The 27,308-nt window shown below is 35.2% G+C and overlaps 1 protein-coding gene across 1 annotated transcript in view; it reads left to right on the top strand.

Moving 5' to 3' along the window:
* Positions 1–16,467, top strand: part of LOC123678582 — a 64,587-nt gene extending 48,120 nt beyond the window's left edge. Inside the window, exons 4-6 of the mRNA XM_045615707.1 lie at positions 3,331–3,464; positions 8,669–8,867; positions 14,761–16,467. Of these exons, the coding sequence (XP_045471663.1) occupies positions 3,331–3,464; positions 8,669–8,867; positions 14,761–14,852 (425 nt within the window). The 3' untranslated portion in view covers positions 14,853–16,467. The remainder of the gene's footprint in view (positions 1–3,330; positions 3,465–8,668; positions 8,868–14,760) is intronic.
* Positions 16,468–27,308: the final 10,841 nt, after the last annotated feature.

Here is a 27,308-nt window from a genome sequence, read left to right as displayed (position 1 = left end):
AAGTCTTAAACGTCGCTCTTGAACTTCATTTGTGCCCCTTCGACGTCCGGTGACTATTCTTCTTGGATTTTGGGCATTATCAAACCACGCATGACAACACCTCATAACAGTAGTTGGATTTCTGTTCGTTGGGTTAGCGATTTCTCGAAAAGACAACCCCGCCTCCTGTGGGTCAATAATTCGACCTCTTTCAAATTCACCTAGCTGGCGATATATTCCGAGTACACGTGCTAAAGGCATTTTAACAACAACTAAATATCGACTTTGGATCTCTTCGAACAGCTGGTTTGTTGTGAAATTCAAAAAACTTGCAAAAAACAACTATAATATTCAAGTTACAAAAATTGTTTACATGTAAAAACCTTCACGATTTTTTTCTCCAAATTCAATCATTTACTCCTTTGCTATATTATCTTTGTTTTACCAGAAAAAAATTTATATTCAAACAGTTCCTGGGTGTTACAGTTTCTTTGTCAGTTAGTATGTTTATTGATTATACAACAATTGGGTCATCAAATTAGTCAAATGCGTCAAAATGTATTTTGACGAAACACTTGTTGTGTAATGAATAAATATAAGCGGAAATGAAGTGTTTAACTCAACTATAATAATATTAAGATGAATGTCCGTCAAGTGGAGACCTGAAAAGTTAAGAACAGTGGTCCTTGCCATAGGCACCTTCCATCTCTATAGTGGAGCGTGGTGACTTGGCCTTAGAACGGTTAGATTTATTTCCAAGCAATTTAGTTCTTCCGAAAATTGCACAACCTTTGACTCACCGGCTAGCAAAAGCCACTACTCAATTAATTCGACTCAGTGCGCTATATGCATAAAGGTACATTATATTGTACCCCACGACAACAAGATTATGATTGAGATGAGAAACATAGGTCAGGTAGGTATCAATTAACTTTGGGACATTTGGCAATTTTTGATTTATGATTAAAACCTGTTTATGCTAAAACCAAAAAATTTGAAATGATAGAGGAATGATAAGGAAATCAATCATGCTATAGCTCAAAAATCAAGAAGAAAAAACACAACGTTGTTAGATTTGCATGAAAGCTAGAAATATATCTAGGAAATAAGAATATACAAGTGTAATGATTCAAGACTGGGCATCCACCATTTTCAAATGACAAAAGAAAATTTTCCTGAATTCATTAGAATTCTTCGAAAGCGTCTACATCACTAGAAATAAACATTTATTTTTTCTGTATTAACGAAATTTTATATAGAATAGATAAACGCTCGAGAGACAAAGTTTAGCCACATGCTACTCTTACACTTAACCTACTAGAAGTTTATATTTTGAATTAACCGAAGGGCAAAATTAAATTTTTCTTATTCCTAAAGATTTTGCTTCGTTCTATGTGTTCGCAAATTCTAGTTGAAGCCTCAATTTTTACAAATCTTCTCCAATTCTGTATTATTTGATCAAAGTTTGGTAGTGAATGAATAAACGGTGCTTACTGCATATTATTTGCAATGTAAAATTTTTCAAACTTCAATATCTCGCATTCCGTTTATTCAATTCAGATGAAATTTTATATGAGTATTCGGGTTACATATTGAGGGATATCACAGAAATTTCAGCTCTTCTGGATGCACAATGCGCTGTAACCCTGCACAAACTTGATGTTCCGGAGACCTCAACACTTCACGTTACACTTATTCGATGTTGATTAAATTTTTTATCTGAATTCAGAGTCATATTGAGTCATATTGCGAAACGTAATTCAGCGATGGAAGAAGAGAAAATCAAACCTGCCACACCGATTGTATTTTTATTTTTATCAGTAATACTGTTTTAGGCCAAATGATTCAGTGAAATCTCTTTTTGATATTTATTTAGGTGATGGTTATGTGACCTACTACAAACGGTTATGAAGTTTACGCGTGTTAAATGAAGCGTATTTGTTCGACTGACATTAGGTTAATAATAAAATCAAATTTCTTTTTTTGGCATATTCGCGTTTTCAAGCCTAACTATAAAATAAAATATAAATCTCACGCATATGACTGGGTTACTTTCGAAAAACTAACGTTCTTGAAAAGGATACCACAGCGTGGTTGACGAACGGAAAGGATGAAAATCAAGGTCATAGTATCTGAAATAAAATGCCATTTCAGTTATAAAGAAACATTACACCATGTCATGCTTACATATTTTAACAGGTTAAAATGGCTCGATTATCGCAGTACCTCGAATTTTTCGAAAAATATTGATATAGGATTGCATGCTATTCGAAGAGGCTAAATAATCTCAAAATGAGTTGAAAATCTGAACTGGTAGCATTATGTTTTCTGTTTTGCGTATGTGCATATTGATGAATTTTCCGGCTTACAACCGAAAATATTTACTCGCCAAACAAAGGTGGTGCAATTTTTCTTCAGAAGTTTGGATTGGTCGAAGTATTTATTTTGAATACTAGGTTCGGCAAAAAGTGATTTCATCTTCCAAGCTTGAGCAGTTGAGTTAGAATTAAAGGTTACAGGTTACTGTAGCACAATTCAGGATACCTTAGAAAAAACAAAACTCAAGAAAAAATGTAGATTTATACAACAGTTCGAAAATCATTACAGAGTGTGCATTTTCCTTGAAAAAATACAATATCTTCTGAAAAATAGATGATTTCGATTTCTTTATATTGTTCTGATGATTATTAGGACTGAGCCTGATACCCAATTCCGGAATAACAGTGACTTCGGGGACACCATGTAGTACGAGCTTTTTTATTGTAATTTAGTTGTCAAAAAGGATAACCCCCATGTGAGCGATTGCCAATCTTTGTACGGTTTCCGAAGTTGCACATTCACTTAATCCTCTTTCTCTTTACGAATCATATAAGTAGAGGGCAGAACTCCACGACGTTGAATCTTTTGTTTTTCAGAATTATAGTTTAATTCGTAGTCATTCGTAACGATTTTTCGTAAGTTTGTTTTTTTCACGAATATTTTCAAATTATATCAGTGCTTTGTACATTGAACATATCATCAATTATGTGATTATGTTGAAACCCCATTAAAATCGGTTATTGTAAGAGAAGATCTGTCATTTCATTTTGAACTGAGCAGCTATTAACTCAATTAATATGAATCGTTCGAATATCACGCAACATAACATCCATACAACTCTAATGGAAAAAAAATAATTTCCGTTGATGGTATCTATCCCAGAACCTCCATCTGCGCCACCCAATCTCCTCTCGCCTCAGAACTACCCCTCCAAAATTCCCTCAACACCTATTCCTAGATGGGGCCATCAGCTGCTCATAATGATATTTCTCTCTACCGTCCTGCGGTCTTAATTTTAACATTTTCTTCCAGGACTGCCGGAATTTCCGCCGACTATAAGTGTCGAGGGCGAGCCGCTGGATTGCGGACATACCCTGAGGGCCAATTGTACTTCACAACCCGCCCGACCTCCTGCCAGACTCACCTTCCTCCTCAACGATCTAGTGGTAAGTGTAATTCTGCTATCAGCGGGTACGCTGAAACTTTCCTGCCTCGGATATAACGGTTATTGTTATGGGAGTTTGATGGTTTTTTTCGCTGTGATCGCACCTGGGAAGGGCAACTAAGTCGGGAAGGTAGGATTCGGCTTGTTAGTGGAAATGGACGCCATCTATTGCTGTCTTGAGTTCTTGTGTTAGTTGAGAATGCGGGGTGTTTGATCTATGTATTGAGAACTATCCAATGGGCACAGGTACGTGGATACAATATTCAGAAATGGTTGGGTAACAAACCGTTCAATATTAGTGAAAATGTCGTTGGAAATAACGTTTATTTGTTCGAGGTATTATAACAATATTGAAAGTTGCTTCAAACGTAGAAATACGATTTTATTTTGATATCAACATAAACGTTGATTGAATATATAATCAGTTGTTTATTCAATTAAGTATTCTACACTACAAAAACTAGATATGTATATAAATTATTCTGTTTATATTCGTTTTATTCAAAATATAATGTTTGGCGAGACGAACTCGACACATCGCTTTGAAGGAATTGTGTTGATTTATCCTGAGATCACTGATAGAATCGTCAATTTGGGACGAATAAACCTTCCATTTCTATAGCGAAGGACTTTTCCTGGAGGAATTTAACTTGAAGATAATCGGTCACACATACAATTCTCACTCGCATTCAGTGCTGCTTGGCTTCAGTATTCTAACGTGAACTGACAATTTCACCGTGTTATGGGTAACTTTGCTGGACTAGTAAAGAGTCACTACAAATGTACATATATTATAGTTAACAATCGTTCAAATAAATTTGTGAATGTTTGGACATCAAAGATGAATATAGAAAAATATAATTCTTGGACTTCCATGTTACTCAAAATAGTTTTTTGTATAAAAGGTCTTCTGTCTTTTACAGACCTAACAGAAATTCAAATTTTGTACAGGGTTATTCACGTAAGTTTTCGTATGTTTTGTCTACAGACGAGAGGTAAATTCTTTAGTACTTCGAGTGAATATTCTTGAAATAAATCTTAGTAGATTCGAATTGATTGGAATTTCAGAATAACCTATTAACCAATCCCATACCATCCAGATTTTAACCTTGAACTCTTACTAGAAATGTGTTCCTCACATAATAAGTGGATTTGAAGAATCCCACTAATCATTTATTCCAGTTCAATCGAGAGTAATTATTTTGTAGAATTTAACGTTTTCCAAACTTTTCATTAATTATTCTACCTACTCATGGTTCAGTAAAAAATTCGCTTCAATTTATTGAACACAATCAAATGGAACTTGCGCGCTTTATCAGCAATGCTGTATTCAAATTAAAATTGGCAATCTTAATATACGGAAACGTAAAAATCCCAATATTCAAATGAAAATTGGAAGAAAACAAATTTAAATTTAAACCTTGATCATCCAATATTGTATGATGTATTTTGAGCAGAATCAATATATTTTCAGGTTCACAATCTACAATTCAGAAATTGGACATTATTAATTAATCACTATAAGAAAAATACGGGAAACGAATTTAAGTGAGTCTATCAAGAATTCAGCAATTTCTTGAGTAATTTCCCTGAAAGATTTTCGGCTAACTACAATAATGAAATACAAACTCGAAATCTTACTGGATTGAAATATGACTGGCGCATTCACCATTTTGTTTCGTTTACCTCATTGTTTGAATTCGGTTGATAAAAATTGAACAATGTACCTACATTGATATTACCCTACATACTTCAATTGAATTTTCTTATTAATTCGAGACCAATTGACGGTTCCATATGAGATGTCAATATATGATTCTTTCATTTGTTTTTGAGTTATATCCCGAGCCTCTTAGCCCTGTATGAGACCCCTCAGAGCTAGTACAAAGTAGAAGATCTGGTTATATTCTGTGTACACTCTGTAAATGTGTTCCATCACCATTTCAGGCACAGCATTGTTGATTGTTCATTCACAACGAGTGTTTTTTTAAAAAATAAATAAATATCAATTTGATCTTGTGAGACGGAGAATTTCACCAAACTGCACTGAAGACACAATATCTTCTAGGAAAGAAAAACAGAGGTACGAGTTAGCACCTTACTATTGAAAGTAAATATTTTCAATGTTCATTACATTTGATCAAAGAAAAGAAAAGTCATTCAACCTTTGAATGATTGTTGTCCTGTGACTGATTGAAAACAATACAATATTTGAGAAAGTAACAGATCAAATTTTGACCTTCCATTAGTAAGTTATTGAACAGAATTTGATGTTCACTACACCCAGAAGCCCTTCGTGATTTATAGCAAATAAATATTTCCCGAGTTATTTTTTATTATTCCATCGTCTTTCGATGTTTTAGATTTGAAAAAACCGCAAAAAAAAAATCAAAATTTTCTAACAATCAATGTAGAAAATTACATTCGTAATAATATTTTCATTGGATTTCTCACGTTGAATGAATATCAATTTTAGAATTCATCGAAAGTAATGTTTTACATTCAGTATGCAGTACAATTTTGATAACTATTCGAGACCTCATGTATTGAATTTTCAGTTTTCAGTTTAACCTCTCACACCTGTTGGACGACGGTTGAAAAATATGGGACACGCAGTACAAGTTCATATAGCTCAGGTTTTGAACAGAATATTCCAGGTTTCATCTGAAAGGATTATGGTTGATAATAGTATTGATAAACGTACTCTGACAAATCGGCAAAATTTTAATTAACACTCTATCGACAATTATTACGAATTTCCGAACTGGAAACCAGCAATCAAATAGGTGAATCCCACGCATTCTTCGTCCAATATCACCTACGATTATAGTTTTATTACATAGACCTCTAAAAGTGACAACCTATATGTTATATCGAACTTCCAATATCCAAATGTGCTGAGAACGTGATGATTAAATTCCGAATATAACTCAAACATCACGTGATCTCAATATGTAATACAGGTCCGGCATAAAGGCCTGTTTAAACCGTCAACTGTTTTCAAGCTGTCAGGGAAAATTGAAAAATGACGTAAAATGATAATTTCTCATAACTTCTTTTTTGCTGGTGCTATAAACATAAAACAGAATTCTTTACAGGTACTTTTTTCCGTAGAATATATTGACCTCATCCATTCTTTTTCATTCCAATCACTTTCGGAGTTATAATACAAACTTATGTTTTTCTGGATGTAAACCGAACAAGTTTCTGTACCAAATAAAATCGCTCATTTTCTCTTCTCAAAAATATGTAGCATGATATATAAGTTTTTTATAAATCTTTAAAAATCATCAAAAATTTCAGTTTCACACGGAAAATTAACAAAGTGTCTATCTATGATAACCTATGAACTTCAGATATTCCGTAACCACCAAAAGTCTCTGGATTTAACACCGTGAACTATTTGAGATACATTAAATGTTATAAACTTATATATTATATTGAAATACCACCATAGAATTCTTGACTGAATACGGACCATAACTCAAACATCACGTGATCTCACTATAGACATCTGGAGTGACAGGGGGGGCATCCCTAATTTGCCAGCATGACAAAGAAATCATTCTCACTTTCAGGCCTTCAGTTAGGAACCTTCACGAAAGAATGCAAATGTGACTTGGGATAAATCTTCGACGACATAAATAATTAATCGATAAATCTTAGAAATCTTGAGGTACGAATCCCAATCGACCCAATTTGGAGTGATATATTGTTTCGCATCAGGAAGGTCAAGGGCTGATCTCCCCACCTAGCCCCTCTGACGAGGGTTGACATCCCTAAAAACGTTCGCAGAATACCGATGGATCCTGAGTAATCGGCAGATGCGATGGGGATGAAAAAATTTGTCCATCCGCCTTTCGACAGTATATTAGAATGTGGAAGCATATGTATGGGATGAGAGGAGACTTCTGGTTTGGGGAAAAAATAGGTTGCAGAGGTTTTTGTGTTTCCCGGAAAGCAAATAAATGGATATTCCGTGGTTTTTTTCTATAAAATTGATGTTCTCGGTGGATTGAAAACCTTGAATAACTAAAATTGATTCAGTTTGATTTCTCGACAATTTGCTGATCATAAAAAAAGAACAAACACCTATGCCAAATATTAATTCGACACTTTGCTTACCCACCATCTGGAAGCAGGGTAGGATTTTTCCTGTTTTCAAAAAAGGTGATAAAAACTCAATTGAAAATTATAGACCAATTGTTATTTTAAGCAACTTCAGCAAGCTTTTTGAAAGTGTTATTCATATTCTCTATTCGCATGTCAGTTGGTCAGATTGTTGATAATCAGCACACATTCATTAAAGGTCGATCCACGGTGACCAATTCAACTTGTACCATACAGTATTCTGCTATCGCCTTAAATGAGTTCTTCCAGGTAAATGTCTATTATATGAATTTCTAAAGCATTCGGTGATGATGATATTCGGTAGGATGGACCATGGTGTCCTCCTTGAAAAATTGTCATCATTTGGATTGACTCTCAATTTCAATCATTTTCTAGAGTCGTACCTTACCAACTGGACGCTGTGGGTTCAGTACTTCGGATTCACTTCAGTGGAGTTTGTGGCATCATCTGGTGTTCCTCAGGTGTCAGTGTTGGGTCCCCTTTTACAAGTCATCTTCATCAATGACATTTGCCGTTTCTTAATTTCATTCACTCGAAGGATGGTACCAATTGACTCTCAATATAATATTGGTGGTCACATTCTTTCCAGGGTGGATGAGTACAAAGATTTGGGTGTTGTATTTGATTCGAGATTGACTTTCATGTGCGTCAGGTTATGTATGGTGGATTTAAGGCGCTTGGCTTTCTGATAAAGAGTTCTAATTGGTTAATCGATTCGGGAACGCTCTAATGAGAATTTTTCAACACAAACGGACAGGGTCAAATGAACCTGCTCAATGACCAAGACAATGAGATTGAAAATCAACCTGTACACTATAAAAGCTGTTGCAAATTTGTTTGAGCTGCCTTTGGTTAACTGAAAAACAAAAACGTTTTTACGAAAATTGCAACGCTCTATCCCAGGCATTCACATGTCAAAAACCCTTAATAGTACGTACTCTTTGTTTTCTTCTGCATTCGTTCTCACCGAGTTTATTTTCGTACCATGGGCAGAAATTAACAACTCGTGAATTTTATTCATGTTCATCTCATAAGCAAAAACTATTTGTCTCAATTTTTTCTGTTTGTTTTCAGGTGGCGAGGAGTGACCCTTTGACTACACGACAGACCCAAGAAATGGCGTGGAGTGATCTGTCCCTCGAGATCGTTCTATCGGACATCCATTTTTCTATGGGGAAGTTGATACTGCAGTGCCAGGCAAAAATAGATGATATATATGAAGAGAATGCTAGGCTGGAATTAAACACGGTAAAGAGTCCCGTCCATGAGAGAGGTAATAATTACTTTTTTCTACACTCCACCACAAAATGACGAAAATTTTAGTATTTGCCAACTATGTTACTATCTATTTAAGAATTGTACGACGTAAAACTGTGCGATATACTTTACCGTCAACAAAGAGCACGATCAACATTTTATACGGTAGCATCTGTAAAGTCAATCGCACGGCGAATAACCAATAAGATGAAACCTTTATTAGTTGCCTAGGGAACGAATTTCAAACAGCTCGCATAGCCGATAACTTTTTGACGTTTCATAATTGTGTCTCGATTCACCACCAGTTTTTGGATTTTTTATGGAAATGAATGCGGTCGTAGCAAAAGTATAGTACTTGCACAACTTGATTTGTGAGACAGCTACGCACTTCTAGAATTATGCAGGTTAAGTTCTTCTAGTAGTGCGTAATATGTTTCTTACAACTGTTGTTATGTCATATGCTATTTTAAGCTAAGAATACGAAGTAAACAAATGATTGATTTGTTGTTTGGTTTTTCCTCTCAATGATTTTTGAATTCTTGCTTTCTCAACTTGACGAATTTTCATCAATAGAAAATAGCATTAAAGGCCTTGATTGCCTGCAGAAGTCTGGCTGGTGAGACTTGAGGTTGTTACACGACTGAGATGGATATACTCCTTGATTTTGAGACTGATGACAACTTATGGAGCAGTAGTCTGGCATGCCAAAGCAACTTAAAATAGCTCGAGTTTCGAAGGAAAGTCAATGAAATAGCATAACAAGGTCGGTTCAATCTGGATTCTCGGCCACTGCAATATCAAAGGAAATGAAGAGGACAATTTACAGTGACACAGAACCTCTCTGTGGTAAAGGTGACTCTACCTACAAGTAAGAGTTTCAGGAAAAGGAGAAATCCGAAAATCTTCCTGATTTGGATTCTCTCAAAAAATTTCTTTCAAACTTTGATACTGCGAGATCTAGTAGTAGTATCTGGATCTTAGCAAGAATATCTTATACCTCACTGGATTTCTTACCAAGCATTGCTAACTCAGGAAACACCTCATGAGAATTAGTTGAAGAATTAGTAGCGAATGACGATCACATGATGGCGAAATGATTCACCATCGCTATCCAAAACGCAAAAAATGCTTTGGAGGAGAGACTTGTACAAATGATGAAGTCTCAGATTACATGATTCTAATCATGTTGAATACCGAGTTCTTGTTTTTGCGAAAAAAAATCTTTTTTGAATGTGAATTATCGAAGCACAATTCCCTGTGGTCAAAAGAGTTAATTGAAAACCTAGGTAGAACGTAGGTTCTTTCATTTGAAACTCCAATGTTGGAAGCAGCATTTTGACCCATTGTATCTCATTTCTTGACCAAAGTCATTAACATCCTTAGAAAAATTCTTGTTATTGGGTTCCGAAATTTCTTTGCGACCCTAGATCCATCGTTTTCGTACAGCTCCATGGATAGGACAATCCTCTTAGTGCTCTTAGAATCTTCAAAAAGAGTCTTGAATTCTTCAAGGAGGGTTTTAAGATATGCTACTTCATTTTAAGGATTCTGTTTTCAGTTGTATTGGAAGTTTCTTCTACCTACTGCTTTCCATCCGATGTTTTGGTAGTTTTTCTGCTTGCAGCTTTACTCAAACACTATAGGTTGAAGAGCCCTTCATATTTTGTGCATTTTACATATTCCATCACTTTCTTAGTAAAATAATTTCACTAATTTTCGCAATTTTTGTCTATAATAGTGGCAACTCCGCAGCGATCTTCATCGACGACATCATGCGCTCGAATGAATCTGAATTCCACAAATTCTCAATTCCATGAAAACCCTACCCAGGCCACCTTTTCTTCTTTCCAAACACCCTTTCCGAGTGCACCTTCCAATCGACATGAGACATATTGCAAGAGACGGATAAAATCCAACTGAATTCTGCACGCATCATTGACCGCTTTGGCAGGACCCTACGACACATATTTTTCTATGGAAAATATCATTCGTTAGCAAGTCATCCGGATAAACGCTGGGAGCAGCTGACCCGAAAAATCGTCGAAACTCGATAAAAATCCCCCACCATCGATATAACATGCCGGAGGCGAAATCAGAGCGGGGAGATTTGCCGGGCCGTGATGATGCAAAAGAGGCAGGAATCATTTGTGTAAAGTCGGCCAAAAGGGCCCGGACCCCTTTCAAACACCGAACCCGCGCAACCTTGGAGCCTCCAACATCACTTTCGTCCCTGTTTTCGGCTTCGAACAGACGGTAGATCGGTGAATGTGTGTTAACGTTTAACCCCACGTATAGGTGTGTTATATTTTTGAGCACTGGTTTCCTGAACAGAGCGCTTTATCATTTCGGTACAATGTCTGAAATTTGCCTGTTGGAAATTGTTTCAAACGATAAGTCACTGATGACGAATTGTCATAATCTGTTCTGAACGTTATAATAATAATAATGATTTATTAGATGCCCTCAAAATTTTACAGGAAGTGTCAAAGAATTGTATGATAATCTACATCATAATATAAAAAAGTGTATAAATCAGACAATAGCTAACAAATAAATATTTCTAAAATTTACAACAATCTTCTTCTGGCCGTAAACATGACTTATGAAAAAGGAACTTGAAAGGACAAGGCAGAAGCCTAATGTAATATAATATTTTGTAGAATATGACCTTTCGAACAAGAAAGTCCATGGGTCCTATTCCATCTAATGACTAGTTTTCGAGGTACACGGTGTTGAAGTTCGAACATGGCATTTCTTCGAAGTTACACAAAGTTGTCATTTTTTATATTTATATTGAATTACCATATTATCCATATGGTGATGATTTTAGACTGGTTTTCAAGAAAAAATATTGTTATATACGTGGCGAATAAAACATTATTCAAAATAAAATCCGTTTTGTTCATAATTTACTGTAATTAATAAAGTCGTCTGTGAAAATTTTTAATTTTTTGCCATTATTCTTAGTTCGAGTGCACTATTATAACGTCAAACAGTATTGGCTTTACTCTGACCAGTTTTGAGGAGCGACCACAAAAGTTGTGAAGTATGAAATTTTCATAAAAGGTATCGGTAAGACACGTTGGCGTTTACTAATCGTTATTTTGTCATTTTACAATGAAAGACATCGTACAGGATGTCCTCAATTCGATGTTTCTTGTTGATATTTCTCAGGATCGCTTTTTATTGGTGTACAACTTCACTTCCGCCGTATAGCAATAGATGGCTGTAGCGGTAAGTGGTAGTCGAAGTAGTGTCATCGAATATCGAAGATCATCGGAGATATCATACACTTAGCTAAGCTATTCGTACTCATAAGGCCATCGAAATATTAGTCGATTTGTGTCTGCATCATAGAGTTAACCTCGATTAATCATGTCAGCCAAATTCTCGTCATTTGCGGAAGGTTTTGATTTTCTGCTTCAAAATGAAGAAATCTGCGGCTGAGGCTCATCGAATGCTTTCAAATACCTATATGGGGCAGCTTCAAGAACGGTGATTTTTAGGTCGAAGATCAGCACGGGGGTGGAAGAGAGAAGGTTTTCGAAGATGCAGAATTGGAGACATTACTTCTCAAGCGCAACAAAATTAGCAAGTCCATTGGGAGCGATGCAACAAGTCATTTCAAAATGCCTGAAAGTCATGGAAATGATTCAGAAACAAGGAAGTTGACTGCTATACTTCGTTTACTTGTGAACAGCTGCTTGCAAGATGAATACGGAAGGAATTTTGAGCGGAGACAAAAAATGGGTTCGTTACGATAATCCCAAGCGCTAAAATTATAGACATATCTCGGTCATGCTTCCACTTCGACGACCAAACCGATTATTCACGGTTTCAAGATCATACTCAGAATTTGGTGGAACAAGCTCGGCATAGTGTGTTGCTGAAACTGACTGAAACAATCACAGGCGATCGTTATCGAACGCAATTAATGCGTTTGAGTCGAGCATTGAAAGACAAACGGCCGCAATAACACGAGAGACATAATGAAGTATGACAATACTCGACTCCATATTCCGAAAGTAGTCAAGACATACTAGGAAACGTTGAAATGGGAAGTCCTACCCCACCCTGCGTATTCTCCAGACGTTGCTCCCTCGGACTATCAATTGTTCCGATCAATGGCACAGGGCCTGGCTGGCCAGAACTTCCGGTCTTATGAAGAAGTAAAAAATTGGATCGATTCGTGGATCGCTTCAAAAGATGACAAGTTTTTCCTACGCGAGATGCGTACGCTGCCCGAAATATTCGAGAAAGAAGTTGCCAGTGATGGACAATACTTCGAATCGTAAATGTATAACCAGTTTTTTATAATAAAGCCTCAAATTTCAGAAAAAAAACGGCTGAAGCAAAGTAGTACGGCTATGTATATTATTTGAAATTTACGTAATAAGGATCCTATATCCATATCTATCAGTTATTATGGTACAATTATAATACACGACGTCGCGTCGAGAAGATTTTTACATAGAGAAAGTTTATACTACATAAATGAATGAATCCACATTTAGCAGGGGATTGGTTCTTCTCAATAAACTATCTGAAAATATATATCGAATATTGCCATAAATATAAAGAATTCAAAAAGTGTTATATTTATGAAGAATTAAAATAAGTTAGTTGATAATATTTATATTGTTTTCAATAGCCGAGTGCTAAATAAAGCTTATTTATTTATTTTTTGCCACTGTGTTGTGTAATAATTTGTTATATGAAATTGAATTGAATTCCTTGATCCACGAGAGCACCGAACCCACGCAACTTATCGACCTTTTTTCCGCTCGAACAGGAGGAATACCGGCAATTGTGTGTTAACGTTTAGCCCCACGTATATGTGCGTTATATTTTCTAATACTGCTCGTTCTGTACCTCATACGATCCTGGGAAGAACGGTATCTTTTTTTATTCAATATCCCGCTTTATTTGATTGTACGCCGCTTTCCCGTGGCGGCTTTTGTGTAGTCATAAGCTCTGTTTTGTTTTATGGGTTTTTTTCCACGCTAATACGATTTTCAAAGCTTTAGTATAATGGTCATTCCATATACATTTTTTCGTAATGTTTACCGTTGAATTCAATTTAATTTTTTGTTGCTATTAAGACCCACGAAAATTGTGCATGGATGTCAGTTATCTGTGTTTTATCCTGGAAAAGACTTTGTTATGAGGAATATACTTTGAGAAAATACGAACGTCAACACATTGCATCTCAAATCAAAGAGTTTGCAGATTTATATTCTGCCCCTCTTCATTCTTGAAATTAAATTTGATAATTAAGAATAAATAAACAATTATTATTTTTCCTGTGAATAATTCCGTATATGATTATGGCTCAGGAAGACTCTGCTTTGTCGTCGAAAACTGTAGCTATCGATTGTGGAAATTTCAATCAGATATCCATAATTTCAAGTGAGGATTGTTTTTCAATTTTTTTGGAAGAAAACCTATTGCTCAAAAATATCATAAAACTCCCTGTATCTCGATTACGCTTTGAAAATATGTTCTATGTCATGAGACAGAAATGATTCTTCTGATATCATATCCACGACTATAAAAAATCTCGTGAATAATTGTGCAGGTTATGGTGTAACATAGATATACATAATATTAAACCCGTACATTGCATATATTATTTCACTCCAGAATCCTCGCAACGAAATCTAATTCACTCCTATTTTATTCCTGGACAAGTTTCCACTTCAAAAAATCTAATCTCCTCCTTTATTTCCATAAATAATCAACACAATAGGTTCTCGCTATCCTCGCAAAACTATTCTAATATTGCAGTTACGACACAGTGAAACAAGCTGAAAGGCGCCGGGACGCTGTCCGAAGCGTCTATTCAAGCCCGAGTATAACAATTCGATTGTACCCTTTGAATATTCTCAACCATTTTTTTTTTGTTTCAGTGAGCGCTTCAGATTCGTCGCCAGAGTTTGACAAGAGAATGTTTGTATTTAGATTTTTTATGATAGTTTTAAGTTTGAAATATTTGAGTTAGATTAGGAGTCAAAAGAATGCTTGATGATGACTGAAATCAGAATTCATTCAATCTCGAAAATTGAAATGAAAAAACTATTATTTAATTTTTGAATTGTAATACTGCTTGAAAGTAGCAGAATGTTATATTTTGGAATCTCGAAGATGGATTATTGACACAAAAACAAAGATCACGTTGTCATTCAAAAAACGATTGGAAATATAATGAAATTCATTCAAAACATTAAACTATAAGGATTATTATGGAAATAAGAGCAAGCAGCTCGAAAAACAATCAAAATAGCTGATCAGAAATAATAATCCTTTCGAAAATTATCTATAGTCCTTACAACTGTCACAATATCAATTAGAATATCGATTGTAAATCACTTTGAATCTCTCGAATTCGAGATGTGAAAGTTCCTTTAGGTCCTCCAACAAAACTTTGTATTTATTCTGCTGCAGACATAGCCTTCAATATGAAAATTGACAGTTATTTGCCTTAAGAGGGAATACCACCACGTGGTTGCTCAGTTCGAAACAAAATCAGAGATCTTTCTTCTCACGAATCACCGATTTTAGGTGCTTTCCAGATAATTTTCTTGAACAATAATCTATACGGAAGAAAGTTAATATTTTTAATTTGCAAATAGAAGATACGTTGGTTACTTTTCGTTTTTTGCGAAAAAAATTGATGATATGTACATTGTACGAAGCACTGATATATAAGTTTGGTGTTTTATTGAGTTTAAGGTCTGAAGATGATATATTCGAGGAAAAAACTACCAGAAATCATTACAAAAGAGGTAAAATCATAATTTCGTGAAAGTCGTCGTACAGTGCTGCCCTCTGCTCATTCTCTTAAAAAAAAAAAGAAGATGAAGTGAATGTACAACTTCCTACAAGTTGGTCATCTCAGGAGCAACACATGAGAAATGAATGGATACGAAAGTTTGATTGGTATGCGAAAAACCACGTGGTGGTAATCTCCCTAAAAAAAGTATAGCTTTGAAAAGTGTGATTTCATTTTGAACGGAATCATTTTGCTATAATTTATATTATTTAACTTGAAGGGAAGTGTACTCGATTGAGTGTGCAAAGACCATTATTTGGAAAAGAAATTTCTTTGGAACAAGCATGATAACATAATTTTGAAATTTAAACTTGTTCAGAGTTAGGTTATACAACCAACCGCAAATGGGAAAAACACCATTTTGAAGGTCAATCCTCGAAACGTAGGGTTGATATGAATTCATATCTTTCTGTTTTATCAGATTGATTGGGTATCAGAATCAAGTGCTCCAGTATTCATAATATTGTTGGAGTTATACCTCAACTTATTAAGGGATACCACGCAGAGATAACTCCCTTTTTGAAGTGTATCAATTAGTTCAGTTGAACAGAAAATCAACTTCAAACTTCGGGATCACTGCATCCTCATCGCACATCAATAACTTTCGAGTATTCGAATCGATCTCTCTTCCTAAACCATCAGCAAAATCTATAGCACCTTCGGAAACCTGGCTTCCGATACCTATAAAATTTAACGGCTAGCGAATTTCAAGTTATATCATATTCTCAAATGGGCGAAGTCAATATCTCAATCCAAAATTTATTACTGGGTCGTTTTTATATATCAATCATTTGGTGTGGAGTCTTCCATATAAAATATACGTTTGGGAGGTATGATATCGGTAGGAACCAGTGAAGATTGGATGGAGTCTGCAACCTTGAATTTTGGCGCAGCTCAATCGTGAACTGGAAGGATGAGAATGAGACTTTGATGGGAAAACTTGTATATGAAAATTTATTTCGTCATCCAGGATTTCGGAGATAGTTAGTTTCTTTCCCGATGACAGATCTGCAGCATCAGTCATGTCGAGTTGGCAGTTGTTTATTGCGTTTTATAAACCTTTTTGACGATGAGATGGTGTTGATAAATGAATATTTGTCAACGTTAACCATAGTGCTGGAAGGAGAGAGAAAAGTAATGGAAGTTGGGGTGATATGATTGATATAGTTCCGTTCCTTAGATGTCTTGTTTTTTATCTTCCAGAATTCGTTTCTGACGGAGACTAGACTGAACTATACAGGGCGGTTCTGCTAGTTTTATTGGAGATCTGAATTTGTAATGTGAGTCAATGACAGGAAAAGACACAAAATGATTCTGAATGATCCATATCATAAAGGTTGGGCCTTATTAGTTTCATTATTATGCATGTAGCTATTAAAGAGCTCTTTTCAATGTAACGACAGATAAACTCATCAAGAGATCCACACTGATCTAAATATTTCTGTGGCGAAAAAAGTTTTTTGACGATGAAGAACCGATAAATAATGAACGTTGCATTTCCAGATATCAGTACACCTCCGATACACCTGAGTCAAACAAGATCAGGGGTGCAATTGATGAAATGATGCTCAACACTAGATGCATAGAGTATTTCGAATAACAAATGCTTGTCTTGATATCTTTTCGCAAAACCAGCATGAAACCAACCCAAATTATTATACAATTATTCACCACATTGTGTACTTATACTTGTACTTTTGAGTATTTTGGAAATTTGAGATTAAGTCCTCCTAACCAAACATTCACAAGTTTTGTATTGCCAATGACTTCACTTGTTGCAAACCGATCAAACCTGAGTCAAGAATAGATACATGAATGTTGAACATCCAGAAATTATTTTTATACACACCAAAAATTCATCAGGTCCTACATTGGACCAGAAGGGGGGAATCTGTAAATATTTTGTACCACGTCACACAATAAGTCTCAGTCCTTAATACCAGTAATACAAATTGTTCTCATAAATTTGCAAACATTGTCACTTTCTAGATTGATGGATGAAGTCCAAAGCTCCAACTTTTTTTTCGATATCTTTTCTGCAGAAGGCGCCTTTTGGCGCAATCACGTCTTTATCACAACATTTCTTGCCCTGCAGAAGCAAGACCAATGTTGTCAAAGCGTCTGAATAGCACTTATCAAGCCATTGCTTTGCTTGCTTAGTATTTTTTCTCTTCAGAAACAATGTTTTATTGAAACGTTTTATACAATTGTCTCCGGATTGAATAGAGAAAAAACCAAATTGTGTTATGGGAAAAAAGATACGTGGTAGGTACATTTTTCTCTTCAAAAATATGCGACATCATGCTAAAAGTCTATCTAATGGGGGAAATGAACATTTTTATTGAAAAATATGGGCTTTCTTCGGCAAACAACAACTTAGAAATATGAAAACGAAAAGTTTCAGACTTCTCGAAAGAACATAGTAAGGTTTTTTATTGAAACAAAACTAAATTAAAATTTCAAAATTTTACATTCGTTGATAACCCAATAGGACTATCTGAAGCATTTTTTTAGAAGAAAACATCGAAATGATAAGGAACACTAGGTAATTAACTAGAATGGGCAATCCGAAATCTATTTCAAAGACAGAATTCAACTTCTGAAATACAACTTAAAATGCAAGTCGTGAAAATAATTTCTTTGAAATTAAATAACTCAATAATATACATCAAATACTTATCAGAAGACCGATGGTCCAATAAAAAAATCATTAAAGCAGAAAAAGTCGTAAAAAATATTCTTATTGACATTGTGGCAGTTAAACCTTCACACAACATGAGGGAAAGATATGAATGAGACTATAAGTCCAATAAAATTGTAGATGTATTATGCCTATGGCAACAAATAAAATCGATTTATTGACTGTACAAAATGTCCCCAACGCAGGATAATAAAAACTAATATATTAGGTGATTTATACTATAGCGATTTATATATGATATTTAGGAAATATGATTGAAATTCATTTCAAATTTAATTTCCAATTGTTCGAATAATCCGACAACTCTCAATGTCGGGGATGAATTTTGCACCAATCCTCATCAAGTATTCTGAATCGAATTAATAAAGAAAATATTGAAACATGGACATATAATTTTATACATTTCTGTGAGGAATAGATTCTATGTGGAAAATCGATATATGTAATATATTTAATCCTAGAATTTTATACAACTAACCCCTCATATAATACCAACATTGATTAGAACGACAATCACTTCCGCTTTTTATGCATATTTTCACCGATGTCAAGTCATGCTACACGTAGTTCATCCATTGTATATAAAAATATCTACAGAAATAAGGAATATCAGAATGAAAGATGATTATTTTATTTTGATAACGAAAATGCTGTATGTATCTCTTTTCCACATTTGGGTGTCAATGTTTGATTATTTTGTCATGGAAAAGGGGCGAAATGAAAAATATGAAAAATAACAAAGAAGCTAACAACATAGGAATAGTGAAAATAATTATTCGGAACAACCTACAAAATTTAAACGACTACATTCAAGAGAACCATAATTGATTCTATTGTCAATACAAATTTTTATAATGTTACTATGTTGTACACACACTGATGATCTCAGATTTTATAGGATGTTTCATATTCCATTTCAATATACATCACGAAATATTTATTTGTGTATTTAAATAACTTAGACATTTTCATTCACTTATTTCTTCAAATACACGATATCTAGAATTTTACTTTTCAAAATATCTACATCTGGATATCATTTCAATTGCGAATTTGTTCTTATTGTTGAATGGTTTGTGAGAAACTGCTAGTTGAATGATTTGAACGAAAATTCTTATGTTGTCGGCTAATGTAAAGGATGTCCCATTCTTGATGATAACTCTCACAATTGAAGGAGAAATATGAAGTTCACAGTTACTATAGAGGCACAAAATTATTGAGAGAATTTTGGCATTCAAAGTAATCACTGGCAATGTGAACCTAGCTACCAGTCCAAGCACTCTGGTATCTATAGTAACTGTGGTAGCGAGCACCTGTCAGCTATGCTCTCGTTGTCAGTTAAATTTAGTAAACTAGAGATGAAAAAAAATAAGCCTTTCATCCACCGATGGTCCAAAACTCACTGTAAGAGCGGCCACAAACTGACATGCAGGCATGAAATGAAAGTATGACGGTTGGTTCAATTTCTTGTAGTTTTTTCCAACAGAACCTCATATGCACTTTCTTTCATTTTTCTATTCATATAAAAATCTTTTGTTTATGTTGCCACAGGCAAGTATGAAGTATGAATTCAAGATTGTCGAACATGTCAGCCAGTTCATGACCGCCTCAATATCTGTTAATACCTCTCTTTGTTACTTTACATTTTGAAAAAACAATATATCCATTGAGAATCGAATATGACTCCTTCAATTTCTAAAGGATGGTACACCCTCTAGGTATCGAATGTACATTCTTTCACAAACCATGTCGAAAAATCAGATAGTTGTACGAAAGTATCCTGTGATAATAAAATGAATTACCGTTGATGCTGCAATCTCATTCTTGACCTTAACCAACCACTCAGAGTTTTGAATAACAGATGGATCATCGCATTTCGCTTCGTCGAATTCAAATAACGAGCAATATGAACCCTTAAAGCGGAAATGGGGTGTTTTCCAAGAGTTTACCAGCGTATGCTGGATTGCGCGAAGCCTCTGATATTCTCCGCATAATTCAGTTCGAGTGCATTCTTTGAGTAAATAAACCAGTGCGCCCGGAGGATCAAAGTCTGAGGAATTCTAGAGAAAAATTTCATACGGTGATGAGATATCGCTGAATAACTCTCGACATCTCGAGATCCTACAAGAAGAATTTGTCGAGTAGAATTTGGAAACATTAAATTTATGCTCTGGCTGGTGCCGTATCAGCACAAAGTATACAACATTCAAAATACTCTTCTTGGGAGTTCATAGCGTACATCCATTAATTTTTTATTTGAACTCGAATAAAAAATTTACTAATTAAAACTGTAGAGGTACTCCTTGATGGTTGAAAAATTGATGAATACCGAGTTATGCGGATATTGTCTTACAACAGAATATTTTTTGTCAACTCACAATTTTTCATTTATTCTTAGAAACTTATCGGAAATAAAATCCTCAAAAAAACTCATCATTAATACAATTCAATATCAGACAAACATTTTGTTTCAATATAAGCTTTTGCATTTTGTTGGCCACCTTCCTATCAAGTCCACATGTTTCTGATGATCCCACTTCATTTTATAAAGCAATGAGCCCAAAATTTGGAATTGAAACTGTCCACATGTTTCAGAAAGTACTTTTTATCAATTCCATAATCAGCCTCTCATGAAATCCTTACATAGGAACCCTCTTACGATCTGAATAAATTCCATAGTAAAGTAAAAACCAAAATACGCCATGTACGCCACCTAAAAAACTGAAAAATTTTTCATATTGCTGGAAAGCTCAAGGTGAATAAAGAGAGTAACAATAAAAGAGCGAGATTTAAAGGCTTGATGAATCATTGTTTCCGTATTGAAGAATTTTAGTTGTAATTGACGCAAGTTCTAATTGCATACTTCAACGCTTCGTGTTCATTGCTATTAACCAAATAGACCATAATTCAAGGTCTAAAGATGTCCAATAGAATAAGCCTTATTTTGTTACCAATCTGGAGTCAACACTATCAAGAAAAGAACAATAGTTGAAAATAATAAGTACTATACTTGAATAATAATTCATTCTGATGTTTTTTTTGGGTCCGATGAAATTATAATATAAGGATGAACATTCATCAGAGTAATATTTTGTAAACTAAGATGTACGTTTGAATGCAATGGGGTAAGTAGAATTTTTATTCATATCTTTATTCAGTTCAAAGTTTATTCACACTATTCACTAATCACTCCTGAATTGCTTGACGCAATGTCAATTCAAACCTATGTCTGACATAGAAGTGTTTCGATAGATTACGCTAAATTTTTTGACTTAATTTTTCTCATGTTTCCAAATTTATAATTTATGAATATTTTTCGAGTCAATTTTACATTTGGTTGTTGTCGAGATATTGATGTTGGACTATATGTATGTTAGATAGTTATTTGAGCTGTTTCCATCATATGTGCGGTAAGTTGTTACCGACGTTTCGGCAAGGATTCGCCTGCCATCTTTAGGATGGTGGTCCTAAGCAGAACGGAGCATTTGGTTGTGAGAAGAACCATTTGACAAACTAGGTCTCTCTCGACTTGTACGCACCTTTTTTTGAGTTCCCGTTCAGGGTAGAATAATATTCACGTCCTTATCAGTTATAAAGAGGATGAAGGATAATAGGAATAGGACAGCATTTCAAAAAACAACTTCTTAATTAAGCGACGTTTCGTCTGTATATTCAGACTTCCTCACAGCTAAAAATATGAATAATCAAAAAACAATAAATGACATCAAGCACACAAGAGAGACTCACCCAAAACTATTCTTTGTGGGCTAAACAAATCATAGAATTTACAGAATATGAGTGAAATCTAGTAATCTATATGAATCTATATGCTTAATATAAGTTACAGCTTACTTCGCTATGCGCAGTTGGGATGCACAGTAGTCGATGGATGCGCAGATGGTATGGAGTTATCCGAGTTCCCACTACTTTCTGATGTGGTGGTGTCGAGAGGTTGTTAGTTACACTAACCCGAACTGGAGTCAACATCCTCAGATTGGATCTTTTAATTGGTGCCAGACCTCCTTCATTTCTAGAGACGGCATACTAATGGGAAGAGTTAGCCATGAAGGCTGCTCCTTTCAGTTTCCTTCATTTCGATATTTTTTCCTTTGATATTATGGAATCTTTATCCCATTTGACCTTCATCCCAAGCCTGTTGGGCTTGCCTGGATTTATCATTTGGCTTCCATTTGGAGATTAGCACTTTCAAATATCCTAGAAGGCAATAAACGTTATCTTCATAGGTCATAGGATATGACTGATTTATGAATATTAAAACTAACGTAAAATATTTAACGTGATATTTCTGAAGGATAATATATTTTTCTCCTCTAGCATTGAAGTTTTTATCGTCCTCCCGCCCTGAGGAGACTGTCCTTTTCACTCCCTGGTCACTACTGTGAGTGTGTCCAAATCACGTACCAATACATAGTACCTAACTATTGAAATCCGATATTCGATATTCAGTGAAAATTCGAGGACCTCATCTATAACAAATATTGTTTCAGTGTTGGTTGGCTTGATACGGCGCTCCTAATAATTGGACCGATTCCACGAGCTGCTAGATGTGGAATAACTTTTCATTGCACGGCGGCAAACAAACAACGCTTAGTTACTGAGTTGCTGAGTTTCACCGAATATCACTCAATCGCGATTCAGCAATCATCAGTTAATTCGAGGAAAAAATAATTGGAATTGTTTGTTTGATCGGGATATGGTAATGGTCGTTGCAAACTTCGGCGAGATATGAAAATATTTATTCCTTCTGATTTCATTATCATTATTAAACATTGAAAGTGAATTTTTCATTCGTCATATAAGTGGAAGAGAATATGAAAGAAAATTGGTCTGATGCTATCTTGAGCTCAGAAAGACAATATCCAATTTTTTTGACAACATTTGCAGGTGTTAAGCTAATGCATCTCACTTTTGAAATTGGGACACATAAGTGTCCCTTGAGAGATTCTAGAAGGTAGCAAAATCGAATTCTTCTAAAGATTCTCTCCAGAATATAATCCAGAAAAACTATAAGCAACTTGTGAACTAGGAAAAGTATCGAAATCATTATTTAAGAATGAAATAGAATAGGTCATATTAGAATTGATTTGCAGATGAAAGGTATTTGCTAACTACGGTATGAAACTTCGGAGGGGTATTCATTAGATAGTTCAACAAAGTAACATGACATATATCAGGAGTTGTTTCTTGTTTGAGTAGTTTTTATTGAATATCATAAATATTCTTGAAAGAATAGGTATGGTTATTTGAAGTAATGGGGCGCTTATCTTACCCGAACAGAATTGAAATTATTAGGTTCAGTGGCGTCCCGGTGTGCATAGAAGGCAACATTATTGAGGAAAAATTATCTGAGGAATCGTTCATTTCGATACCCTCGAGGAAAAGTGTTAACCGTAGACACGTATTTCTGGCTTTGGGCCCTCATCAGTACTGTGAAAAAGTGTTAGGATGAACAACACTTGGAAAAAAACAACAAACAAACGGAGTTAACAACAAGAGCCAGACACTCAATTGTGTTTTCCGTAGGCAGAACCAATGGGTTTTCGGACACAAAGCAATTTCAAAAATCACAACTGTGTTGCTCCGTTACTAGGGATATGAAGTACTCTATAAACAAATGTAAAAGAAATTTTACGTTCTGGTATTTGCGGAAAGTTCAGTATTTTTGTGTACGAGGCGAATACAAAATGTACGGAGAAGAATTAACACACGAAGAACAAAGTCTATTCTCAAATGTAGAGGCAGAAAGTTGATCATTGCGCCTCAAAAAGGAAGATGTATGAGAAAGAATGTCGGTCCTTTGAAAAGTGGGAAAGCTTCTGAAATATCATTAGCTTGAGTGGAAAAGTGCTTTTGGAGTATTTTTCCAAGAAAGTTTAAGAAAGCGAAGATCGTCATGATGGTAAATTTAATTGAATGAAAAAATGAACATTTTATCTACCCTTGCTTTTAACATGTTACTTCACCTAACCTTGCGGTTGAAATGATACTTTATCTACCCGAAAGAGTTGCTTTAACAACACTGCAACATTAGCTATAAAAAAATTGATTCAAATCAGCGCGCAAATGCTTCGCCTTCTCTTGGATGCTCGTCGTATTTTTATAACATCTTTGTCATCACAGAGAGTTACTTTGTGACGTATCCCCCTTCATGTTATGGATGACTGTACGTCGCCACCCTTGCCGGCTGTTAAATTCGCGTGTTGCGGTTTCCAATTTCAGGTTCGTTAGCTTGGGGATCATATCCGTTCATTTGGTCGGTGGGTTCCCGCTGCTTCCTTTCCCTATTGGCTTTTCCCCGGCTACCAACCTTGAGTATTACTTCTGTTGATAACTAGTCTGACCATAGAATTTCATTATACAGACAATGTAATGCTCAGTTTAACTGTGCAGTTGCTTGAACACAAATTTGAGTGGAAGAACAGATAAATGAACTGGAGGTGGACGATACACTTCAATTTTACTTTTACTTCAGGTTTTCAGGTCACTCTGTCCGAACTGATAGCTTCATCTTCATGTTGGGAATGAACTTAAAGAATAAGTTTTGACTCCCTGATGACGAATCCGTTTGAAAATTTTATTTATATCCGTCCTTCCAATGCTTGAGAGATGGAAAATTTTCAAGGTAGGTAGTTTCGGACCTCGAATACCAGGTTCCAATTGGGCATAGGTACTTTGATATGAAGTTGTGAAATGGTTGGGTTACAAAACGTTCATCTTTCATCCTAAGATCACTGCTCAAATTGTCAGTTTGCACCAAATATACCTTCCATTTCTATAGTGGAGGACTTTGCCGGAAGTGAATAAACTTGTAGCTTACAGCACGCAGTGTATATAAGAGGGTCAACCTCGCTTGGCGCTGTTGTAGTATTCTAACGTGAATTGACAATTTCAGCGTGTTATGGGTGACTTTGCTGGACAAGCAGAGAGCCAATACAAATTTATATAATAATATAGTAAAGAACCGTTTGAGTAGATGTGCGGATTTCAAGGCTTATATCAGGAGATGCAATGAGATTAACAGATTGAACTCTCTCCAGTTATAGACAACAATACGAATATCAAAAATTGAGCCCAAGCAGTTTTATAAAAATCCTTTCTACTTTATACATTTCAATAATTCAGCATTCATCTGTTTTCCACTTCCAGTCATTGTATAGAGTGTTATATTCTCAGTAGTACGGTTTCAGAAGAACAAGTTCATTAGAACATGAAACATTGAAAAATAAGTATTGTTTCAGGGATTTAACGGTTGATATATGAAAACAAACAGATAAACACACGGGCAAATGTAAAAATTCAATTGGTTTTTTTTTCAACCACATTTTTTTATGTTAAGATTCTCTATTATACCTTTAGTATATACATTCAATGAGAATTGCTACAACTCCTTTTCAGACGTGGGTTGATTAGATCATAAATGAGTTCTGTCTGCGATCTTATGACTTTTTATGTCAAGCATCTCTGTGATGATTTTTCATTTCGCTAACAAGCAGCTTATAGGTTCATGAAGATATCAGCAAATACAGAGCAGGATGGTATTGGAGAAAAAAAATCAAAAAGTATGTCAAAAACAGTTTCTCAACGGATCATCCATACAAAATTAAGAACTAAGTAAATACGTACGAAGTCATCAGAGGTGCTTATTCCTAAAGGAGATTAGATGGTTCTGAATTATAGAAATTAGGCATCATAACAAATTTTGTTTTGGTATCTAGAAGGAACTATTGTTCATGAATTATGCAAGGATAATCATACTGGCTTTGGATCTCGATCACCGATCAAATTGAAATGAAAATATTCTGTATAATACAGTTTGTACATTTCAACTGTTAAAACCAGAATATAATAATAGTTTTCCAAGAACTCACTCCTTTCATTATGATGAATTACAGATCGTCTACAAAAACAAGTGATAAACCTCGTAAACTTCCATTAATTCATATTTACCCCTTCGTTACAACTGCCCAACCCTTTGGAGGTTTCACTTTTGACGGATGTTCAAGATACACATTTACTTCGTTACAGTCGTAGCATGCGAAGCCTAAATTAGTAAATAACATTTGGAAGCAATTAGGGCCCCAGATAATATCGACCGTAATGCACATTTTATAATGAACAGGTGCGGCGAATAGGATATAACTGCAGTGGTGCGCCAACAATTTTTTTATTTTTCTCCGCTGCGCTGGAAAAAAAACTGTAGACAGCTATTTTCGTATTATAAAGATATTTAATAAGGTATGTAGGATAGTTAGTTTTAATTGCTTTCAAAGATATGAACTTGAGGAACTTTAGATTTTCCACTAGAATATTATTGATATCCTAGCTATAGGACCAATCCTTCTCCAACTACACTAGTGGCTATGATAAATATGAAGGATGAAAGAAGCGCTCAATGATATTTTCATATTCTTTAGGGTGAACATTTCATTGTGATTTCTTATGTTGAAGAGATTGTTACATTTAATGGAAATCTTTGACGCCTTCAGAAAGCATGAATAGGTGAATATGCTCCTTTCTGATATCGAAGGTCGTCAGTTGGTGATTCTTATTTACGTTTTAAATGTTGTGAATGATGTTAATAGTAAATTTATAATTATTGATGAAGAAGCTCTGAATGCTACTCTTTTGGTATTAGAATATTCGGCGTTGCGTCTGCAAGACGTGATCTCGGGATAAAACACCGCAATCCCCAATAATATGGCGCACCTTCTTAATTGGCTTGATAACATCTCGCCAATGTGGTGACACCAACGGTGACATGGGGTGAAAAGCTGCGACTACGTTGAAAGCGAGGAAGAGATCACTGCCTCGCTCAACGTCACAGCCACTGGCGTGTTGATCACACACAAGCGACCAACATTTGCAGCGCAGAGCATGAATCAAAACCCCCACGTGTTGCGTCT

This window comes from Harmonia axyridis, chromosome 1 (assembly GCF_914767665.1).
Source record: "Harmonia axyridis chromosome 1, icHarAxyr1.1, whole genome shotgun sequence".
NCBI lineage: Eukaryota > Metazoa > Arthropoda > Insecta > Coleoptera > Coccinellidae > Harmonia > Harmonia axyridis.
This window is presented reverse-complemented; position numbering and strand designations above follow the sequence as displayed.